The following is a 10,624-nucleotide window of genomic DNA, read 5'->3' on the forward strand; positions in this document are numbered from 1 at the left end:
TTAACAATTTTATCAAAAAAACCTTTAAAATCTTTAAACAATTGAGATAATCATTATGTAATAGTCATTAGTATCATTAATAAAAATTTTGTTTTGATAAAATTCAAATAATATAATCTTAAATAAATCATTATATATTTCAAATAATATTTTGAATCATCAAAATAAAAAAAATTTACCTGTGACCTAATTCACGCTTATCTATTTGTATGCCGTGGCCACCCTCATTGTAACTATCCAAATCTTGTTCGTTATGATTGTTGGTTATTGTTATACTGTGATTTAAAGAAAAGCAAACCATCGATCGATGAAAGGGTTCTTCATGAAAGATGTTTGATTCATCCGGGAATCGGACTTTATACCCTGCTCGAGAACATTCGAAACCGCTGGTTACTGATTAAACAAACTTTATCGTAGAACAAAAGTGTAAAATTATAAAAATACTATAAAAAAAAATCTGATTTGCATTAATGACAATTCTTCCTTTATTTAAAATTCTATTCATATAAAAAAAAATTAATAATGTAAAAAATGAAAAAATATAAATCGCTGAAGATTGAAATTTTATGAAATCTAAATTTAACAAATTATTAATACAAACATAAACGTTTTTTAAATTAAAATATTAATAATATATTATATTTTATCGTTCAATAGAAAGTGCACAGTATGTTACACTGTACGTGTAAGTTCAATAAGAGAAACGAATATTAACGAATAGAAATAGAAAAGAATTACCAGTTTTGTTCGATACATCAACCACATTTTCACGGCTCATAACGCGTCGATTGAATTGTTGGAAATCGATCACAAGACAATTCGAAAAAAGAAAAACAGAGAAAGAGACAAAGTTATTTACATTAACTGATTAGTGTGAATGACAACGATGTAATGAGCACAATGAAAATTTTCAGCTACGTTACATGCAAGCAAATAACAAAATATGGCGAGAATAGTAACAAAGATAAGAAGGCTGTTAGGGTCATTCGTATGACGATGATAGGAAACTAAAAGGAAAAATATACACAGAAACTTATAATAATCGAATGAAAATAAAATAATCTTTTTATTTTATTATTTATGAATAAAAAAGAAAATAAAAAATTTGAAAAATTGATTTTTAAAATTTGATTCTCAATTAATAGATTAATAAATTATATAAGACTCTTTATTAAAATTTTAATTATTTATCGTTTAAATTATTTTATCACTTTTTATTATAAAATAAAAAACATTAAATATAATTAATTATATTATTAATATAATTATAATTAAATATATTTTTTTTTATAATTTTGTTTAAGATACATTTTGTTATAATTTTATATAAGATATTATATAAATTATAATATAAGTTGCACATTATTCATTCAAAATTAAAATAATGCTTCATAAAAATCTTCTATAAAACACTATATGCATTTTAAAAAGATATTGACATTAATCAGTATTCGAAAATAAATAGAAAAAATACTTAACGTTATTACTTAAATAAAATAAAAAAAAATAGAAAAGAAATTTTTCAATTTTTAAATGTTAGCTTTTTGTTAAGTAATTCAAAAACTTTTATAATAAAATAGAAAACTTATTATTATTAGTAAGATGTTCTGATAGATGCTATTTAAATTTCAATAACATAAATTAAACAAGTACAAAAAAAATATTGTATATAATATTTTCAAACAATTCTAATCAATTTTTATGTCGAAACGAGAATATTATAGAGAAATACATATCAAATACATATCAAATTTGCTTATAAAAATTTATAGCATTCACGATCGCAATAGAAACATATGTATAAAATTGAACCAGTTATTTTCGAATAATATAATCGAACTATTTCTAAGTGTGTAGACTATTCATATAGCCTTGACGATTTTGTAAATATCGTAAAATTTTGTGATTTAGATAACTCGTATGATATTAGAATAAAAGTACTTGAATTATATAATAATATTAATAATTATAGAATTCAGTATTATACTTATATTTTTTATTACATTTATTGCTCAATAATTAAACAATATTTAAATAATTAAATTTCTTTTAATTAAACTTAGATAATTAATGATGACAAATGAAAGTAAACAAATATCTATATATATATATTATTATATATAGATATAATTATATGTACAGATTAATTATATTATTATATTATAATTATATGAAATAGAAATAATTTTTTTTATCATAATTTATAAAATTTAGATATAAAATTGATTATTTATATATTTTAAGTAAATTATTCTATCTTGATTCTTTTTTATAAATTTTTTATTTAAGTTGTATTAACAAATTTTTATCATTTATTAAATACACAAATAATTGATAAAAAATTAATTTGATTAATTTCACTAACCTTTGACTAGCTTGTCGATACCATTTTTTATTTCCACTAGGATCATTTTCATGTTGAAGTGTAGTAGAAACATGATCTCCATGAGAATTACAATTTTCCAATTCCATGATTAACTGAAAAAAAATGAAAAAGGATTTATTAATTTTTCAAAACAATTTTTTTAAATTTTTATCATCATTAATCTCAATGAATTTTTATCTATTGTTTGTTATTTAAGAAATTTTGATTTAATTTTAATAGTATTATTATAATAGAATATTATAATTAAAAATCTTTGAATAAATTTGAATCATCATAACTGAAATTATTACTTTTCAACTGCAATAAACATTTATGTTATAAAAGACACTGTATAAAAAATTATAATAAATATATTAAAAAATACATTAAAAAAGTTATAATAATAAATACATTAAAATATATAATAAATACATTAAAAATAACAAAAAATGCATTTAATTATAATAGAAATAATAAAAATAAATTATAAACTAATATATATAATATTGAATAATATTATAATTATCAATCATATTGTTTTTTACATTAAAATTTATAAAAATACATAATATATATATAATAGCTGAAAATATCAATTTTTAAATTATTTATTAATGCAGAAATATAAAAATAAAAGTCGTCACAAAAAATATTTATGCAAGTTATAAAAAATATCAAAAAAAATTATTCAACCATAGATATCATATTTATTAATCTAATTCGTTATCGGAAATATAAAAAAACTTATTTAGTAATTAAATTTTTAATAATATATTCAATTTTTTATACAAATATAGATAAATTAAAAATATTTTTCTTACTTAAGTTTAATATCGATACGATGTGATAACCTGTCATTCGAGTACTAATCCAACACTATTGGCATAATGCAAACTATACCGCGCACGAAGTTCTATTCATTGAATAGTGTAACTTGCACACAGGTATGCCAATGCAGAAACCTGAAATATTCCTATACTAATTCTGATTTATTGAATATTTATGACATATGATTAACTTTATTCGAACTGATAAATTGTAAATATCATAGCACAGAAATATAAATTAAATATGTATTTTACTTTAATATAATAAAATAATTTTTTCTTTATACAATAAATAATTTAACAATAAATAATTTAACAATAGAATATATAAATAATTATTATTATGATGCATGTAATTAATAAAAATATTTTTGCAAAATAGCATATAGGATACAATTAAAATAAAAATAAATAAATTTTTACTATTTCAAACTATCTATTAATAATAAAAATTTATATTAAATTAATTGATATTCATGAAAACTATTTATAATTAAAAAAATATAATGGCGTCAAATCAAAATATTTAAATGTTTTTATAAAAATTAAACTTTAATTACATAAAATTTAGAAAGAATTAAATATAAAACATTACAAAGTTATTACAAAATATATACAAAATATTACAAAATCAATATAAATATTAAAAAAAAGGTTTAATTTAAATAACAATAATTAATAAATAAAATAACTTAATAATTAATTAATTTACACAAAGAAATATTTTATTACTATTTTTATCTTTATGATATTGCTATTTTCATTATGATAAACTATTTTCATATTATAAATTATATATAAAAACTATAAAATATTAAAATTATTAATTTAAAATATTAAAATAATCAAATAAAAAAGTAATAAATATTTTACAAAAATATAAAGAAAATATAAATATAAAAAAGAATATATATATATAATGTTATATAATATATTAATAATTTTAAATTATTGCAAAAATTTATAGAATATACACAACATACTTAAAAATCGTTCTGCGCTACGTTTCCATTTTTCATATCAGCATATGATGATCGATGATTTCAATGGGAACAAGAAAGAAGATACATGATTATCAATAAATGATGCACCTGCTGGATAGTTGAATTGTAAGTTGCACACGAATCGTTTTGACCTGCAAAGACAACGGACGAATTCGTTCGTAGCGCCGTGTGTAACCCGTCCGTCCGTTGTCGTCTGAATGCCATAATTCGAGGTAAAATCTCGTAATTCGTAGTTTTTGCAATTCTCCACGCGTCCGCAGTACACATCGTATAACTAACAATAATTGAAACGCAGTGCTGAGATCCTTCTGATCAAACAATTACATTGCATCCTCTCTATTGCGTAAAATTAATCCGATTTAAGTGACCTCGATACGACATAACCTAACAATCTGCTTGCTGACAATTCCGAATGTCCACAATACAAGTCGTGTATATATTTATTCGATTTTGTTGAATGCACGTATAAAATTATGGCTCGGAGTCTTTGGAATGCGTCAGGTAGAGCATGGTCACATTAATGCATCGTCACAAATTACATCGTAGCCCAACCCATTTTTTTTATTCTATTGTTTTTTAAGCAATTTCATAAAATTGTATCAATATTCAAAACAATTGGTTTATTTATTTACTATTTTATATAATTATTGATGTTATAATTGTTTATATTTCTTTTTTACTTTCATAAAAATTATTCCAAATATTAATAAAAATACATAACCTATATATCAGTTTTATATTAAATTTATGTTAAATTTTTATAAGCAAACAAAAAATATATTTATGTTATTTGTAATTATTTTAAATATATTTTCAAACCATATATTGTAAGTATTTTATTGATATATAAATGTAATCAATATTTTTTTAAGTTAAATACTTATATTATTTTTTTGTTTGTAATTAATTTTTATATGTTATGTGATGAATAATTTTTTGTATTTATATATTTAATATTCTAATAAATTTCATTTTTATGTAAAAAATTTGTGTTTTATTTTCTTCAATATTTTTGTTTATGAAAATTAATCATTAAATGATATATTTAATTAAAGTGTAATATAATTAAGAAATCAATATTATATATTATTATAAGTATATATTAAATATTTATGTTAATTTATGTTAGCATTGTATATTAAAGAGCAACATAAAACATTTCATAAAAATATATATCATTTTTTTATATTATTTAGTGAACATTTCATTCCTATTATTTGTAATTCAATAAATATTCTAACAATTTAATATTAATTATTAAAAGCAATGCTGTGCTAAGACATCAAACTTCCTAATATTTGTGGCCTAAATATTTGAAAAAGTTAAAAAAAAATCAAGAAGATGAATAATCAAGCATTCAGTTTGGCTGAAAGACTTATTCCTTCAACATATGTACAACAAGGTCTAAATGCAAAAAAAGCACGTGAAAATCTTATAAGACATTTTATTGAACATGTAAGATTTTATTTAAAATTTATATAAAATTATTAATTCTATTTTATCTACTATATTGTATCTCTATTTTATTTTATTTTATATTTTATATTAATAATTAATAATTATATATATTAATAATATATATAATTATATAATACTATATAATTATATAATAATATATAAATAATAAATACTAATAAACATTTTTTTAAAATAGCAAAAATGGCCAGAAGAGGGTTGGGATGACGCAACAATAGAAGCTTTTCTCTCAGATTTATCACAAATGGATAGCAACAATTTTCCTTCTAATTGTAGTGTTGGAGAACGTGAAGCAAGAATTATATCAAACATTGTTGCAAGGCGACATTTTCGAATGGGTCATGGTATAGGTAGATCAAGTGATTTAGAAGAAGTACAACCAAAAGCCGCAGGAAGTAGTTTGATGTATAAATTAACAAATGCTTTAGTACTTGAAGTTATTCGATATATGGGTAAGATTAATATATTTAAACTCTTTAATAATTTTATCTGATTATAGAATTTTATCTAATATTAAATATTATTTTTTATTATAGGTGTAAAAAGTATAGCAGGTTGTTTTTTATCACCAATGGCTACTGGTATGAGCTTGGTATTATGTATGTTAACATTTAAACAGGATAGACCACGAGCTAAATATGTTTTATGGCCTAGAATTGATCAAAAATCAAGTTTTAAATCAATAATCACAGCTGGATTAGAACCAATCGTTATTGAAACTAAAATAATTGGAGATGAATTGAAAACAGATATGCAAAGACTTGAATCTCAAATGGCAGCTTTAGGTGAAAGTGTTGCTTGTGTGCTCACAACAACTAGTTGCTTTGCACCTAGAGCATGTGATTCTGTTGATTCTATTGCAGCACTTTGTACACAATATAATATTCCTCATTTAATAAATAATGCATATGGGTATGTTCATATAAATAATTTTTTTAAATATTTTATATAGAAAAAAATATTCTTTTATTAATAATAAAAACTAAAAAAGTATTCTTTTACAGTTTACAGAGTACAAGATGTATGCATCTAATACAAGAAGCATCGCGTAAGGGTCGTGTTGATGCTTTTGTTCAAAGCACAGATAAAAACTTTCTAGTGCCAGTTGGTGGTGCAATTATTGGTTCATTTGACAAAAATCTTTTAGATCGCATATCAAAAATGTATCCAGGTCGTGCAAGCGCTAGCTCTATTATGGATGTAATGATAACATTATTAAGCTTAGGAATGGCGGGTTATAAACAATTAATAACACAACGTAAAGAAATGTATTCATATTTAAAAGAAGAACTTGGAAAATTAGCAGCAAGACATGATGAAAGGTTGCTAGATACTAAAGGAAATCCTATATCAATAGGGATGACTCTTCAATGTTTAAGTCATCAGCATGATAATAAGCAAGTTACAATGTTAGGTTTGATGTTATTTCTTCGCAATGTTAGTGGTACAAGAGTAATAACAACAACAGAATCTAAACATATTGTTTCACATAAATTTGAAGGTATGTGACCAAAAATATGTGATTAGTATATTTGAATAGCAGTTTGAAATTCATTATATTTCTTATTCATTTCATTTAAATCAGGTTGGGGAGCACATAATAGTAATTATCCAGTACCATATTTAACTGCTGCTGCAGCTTTAGGTATGAAGAAATCAGATGTGGATATGTTTATACAACGATTAGATAAAGCTTTGACTAAAGTAAGAAGACGCTCAGCTCCAGTTACACCAACAGCATCTCTTGCTGGATCCAGTATTAATGGAGATGCAGGAGGTACTGGTGGTCCTGGAGAATCTAGTACAGCTTCAACTAGCCGAGCAAGTAGTAAGGATAGTTTGAGAAAATGAACTGTAATCAACGCAACTGGTCAGTCGAATCAGTACATTAATTTGTAAGTAAATTATTACTTACACTTAATACATGTTGCATATTTCTAAAGAAAATGTGGTATTTTTATTTTTTATTTAAATAAATATTTATATATTTATAATATATATTTATAAATATTATATTATTTATAATATTAAATATTATATTATTTATAAATATATATTTATATTATTTAATATTTATGTGATTTATTTATTTGAAATTTATATCTAAAATATAATTAATAATTTAATTTTTCTTCAGATGAAATTAACTATTAAAAATTTATGTAAATATTTTTAAATTGTTTGCAAATTAAAAATTTAAGTGAAAATATATATGAAAATATACATGAAAATATATTTTAAAGAGATATGCAACAGTAAAATGTGTTGATTCGCCTGTCCTCTTGCGTTGTAATATTGTCAATTGTCATAAAATAAAATAAAAAAATTCCATATAAACAATATTAACATCAGAATATTTAAAATATTAATTTTCAAAGAAAAAATGTTAGTATATTCTATATGTTCATTTAAAGATATTAAATGGTAAACGTTGGTCAAGATTCTATATTACTTTTTTGTATACATAATCACTTTTTAAACAGTATCAAATATTTGCTTAAAATAAATATTGAGTAATATTTATTAATTTTTATTTTCATTTTATGTAATATTGGATGAGATTTAAATAAAATTAGATTTTATTAATTTATATTTAAAAATATTTTTCTATAAATATATTTTTTTTAAACATATTTTATAAATATTTGAATATTTTTAATATTATTTCAGATAACTTTAGTTATATGAATAATTAACATCATTAAAATTATTTTAATAGTTTTACCCAATATCATATATATATTTTAGCAATTATTATTTTATATTTTAAACAATATATATATAATAACACAGGTTTTCATTTTTTAAAATAATTTATTTGTATTAGGAAATTAAAATAATATAATAAGTTTATTTTCATTTAAAAATAATATAATTCTATCAATGGTCATATAGATATGTTATTACTTGTAAAGAGAGATTTATAATAGATAGAGTACTTGCTTAATCACACTATTATAGGAAGTGTGTACAAAAATTAGAAGCACTATATATAAAAAAGAAATACTCTAAAATCTGTAAATTAAATACAGATATAAACATATTGTTTATGATTTTCAATTTTTTGTTATTATACAAATATTAATTTGTAAACAACATTTTATATATCTATATATATATATACGTTATTATCAATTACAATTTCTTATACAAAAATAAGCAGTATTAACTTTATATTTTTAAAAAAATAATGAACATAAAACAAATCAGCAAATTTAAACATATTATATTGCTAAACACAATCATTTTTTTATGTGCATTTTTATGTGCATTTATATTGCATATATAATAATTTATATATGCATATTAAGAAAAGCATGTACTTTGAAAATTCACTTTTGGATAAATTACTTTGTGTCACAATTATTTCTTAATATTTTTAATATATATATTACATCAAATATAATAAGATAAGTCAATTAACATTCAGTACAATATTCAACAAATATAATAAAGGTTAACAAAAATTAAAGAACAAAATTTAAAAACATTTAAATATTTGTGATAATTATTTAAATTAAAACTATTGTTGTTATTAATGTAAAAATGTTATTTATGTTTAAAAATTATTATTTATAATAATTTTTTTAAATGCTTATAAAATATATATTTTAATTGTTATAAAATCATATTGATTAGATCCTATTATGTAAATATTAACAATATAGTATGTTTGTTAATAATATATTAATATTAGCTCAGAGAAAAGCAATGTAATGTACAAAAATAATTAATAAATTATTTAGATTGTTAAATTTGCAGGAAAATAATCAAAAAAAAAATTTGCATTGTTATTATTCTTGGTTAGAAATAAAGAAATAATATTTATTAATTTACAAATAAATTTTAAATAATTTTCAGAGAGAAGAAAAAAATAATTTCTGAATTAGAAAATTATAACAGAATTGTTGTTCAGGGTGAATTATATACACTAATGTAGAATGTATTATTATTGTTATAAAATTATTAATAAAAAAAGTAACATAATAAGAATTATAAAAAATATTATAGAATAGTTCATTGTACTTTAATATTGTACTTTATGCTAATGAAATTCCTATGTACATATAAATGTTTTTGATTTTTATATTATGGTTTTTTTAAATATTAATTCTAATGAATATTTTAATTTATTTTATTACTTTTCTATATTATAATTTTATAACAAAATTTTATAACAAAAGATCAAGTTATTACATACTTTTATATAACGATTTTTATAACAATATACTTTATCAACATTTTTTAATTATTTTGTTATTTATATCTTTTTAATTTTAGATAATATCATTATAGAAAATAAATATAATAAATATATTATTTGGTAAAAATGTTTCACCATTAAAACAGAATATTATAAACACAATGATATATAATAATTAAGTAAGCTCTATTTATTATTTTTTTAAGTTGCAGTTAATGTATACTATTGGCTGTGAAATATTTTATCGAATATATGTTGTAAACTAAGAGAAAATAATTATTCAAAGTTTTACTTGAATTATCTTTAAAAAAATATTTTATTGTTTACTCTTAGTATTTAAAGAAAATCTATACATTGCTAATATTGTATATATAATATTGTTTTAACAACATTTTTAAGAACAAATATACATATATATAAAATGTTTAACATACTAAAAGTAAACAAATTACATGCGTCTTAAGTTATATACAAAGTATTCGCTAATCCCAATATTAAATTCTTCCGATCATAATGCATTCTATTATCTAACCATTTTACACATATACTATATTTATTTAAAATTTAGATGGAAATTAGAAGATGGAAAATAATGTTATTTAAAAAAAAATTGCTATTAAATTAAACTTATGAAATTAATATTAAATATTTCCATTTGAAAATTTAAACAACATTCCAATATATTAGTATTATATATAACTAACGAAAAGTATATATATATATATATATATACACACATGACTATAAA

General features: G+C 20.1%; 2 protein-coding genes across 4 annotated transcripts in view; one reads left to right on the plus strand and one right to left on the minus strand.

Moving 5' to 3' along the window:
* Nucleotides 1-4,594, minus strand: part of LOC102677417 (cytosolic purine 5'-nucleotidase) — a 17,286-nt gene extending 12,692 nt beyond the window's left edge. Inside the window, exons 1-2 of the mRNA XM_006609251.2 lie at nucleotides 4,284-4,594; nucleotides 2,366-2,478 (exon numbers count right to left, since the gene is read on the minus strand). Of these exons, the coding sequence (XP_006609314.1) occupies nucleotides 2,366-2,478; nucleotides 4,284-4,463 (293 nt within the window). The 5' untranslated portion in view covers nucleotides 4,464-4,594. The remainder of the gene's footprint in view (nucleotides 1-2,365; nucleotides 2,479-4,283) is intronic.
* On the plus strand, nucleotides 4,196-7,626 carry LOC102677090 (O-phosphoseryl-tRNA(Sec) selenium transferase). Of its 3 annotated transcripts, none has more exons than XM_006609250.2 (6): nucleotides 4,196-4,301; nucleotides 5,461-5,651; nucleotides 5,851-6,124; nucleotides 6,209-6,584; nucleotides 6,677-7,173; nucleotides 7,258-7,626. In XM_006609250.2, the coding sequence occupies exons 2-6, from the start codon at nucleotides 5,538-5,540 to the stop codon at nucleotides 7,521-7,523; spliced, it is 1,527 nt and encodes a 508-aa protein (XP_006609313.1). In that variant the 5' UTR covers nucleotides 4,196-4,301; nucleotides 5,461-5,537; the 3' UTR covers nucleotides 7,524-7,626. The 3 variants fall into 3 exon arrangements, with proteins under 3 accessions (XP_006609313.1, XP_006609312.1, XP_006609311.1); XM_006609249.2 differs by having other exon boundaries at nucleotides 4,251-4,408; XM_006609248.2 differs by lacking the exon at nucleotides 4,196-4,301 and adding an exon at nucleotides 4,430-4,697.
* Nucleotides 7,627-10,624: the final 2,998 nt, after the last annotated feature.

Source organism: Apis dorsata, unplaced genomic scaffold, assembly GCF_000469605.1.
Source record: "Apis dorsata unplaced genomic scaffold, Apis dorsata 1.3 scaffold_52, whole genome shotgun sequence".
NCBI lineage: Eukaryota > Metazoa > Arthropoda > Insecta > Hymenoptera > Apidae > Apis > Apis dorsata.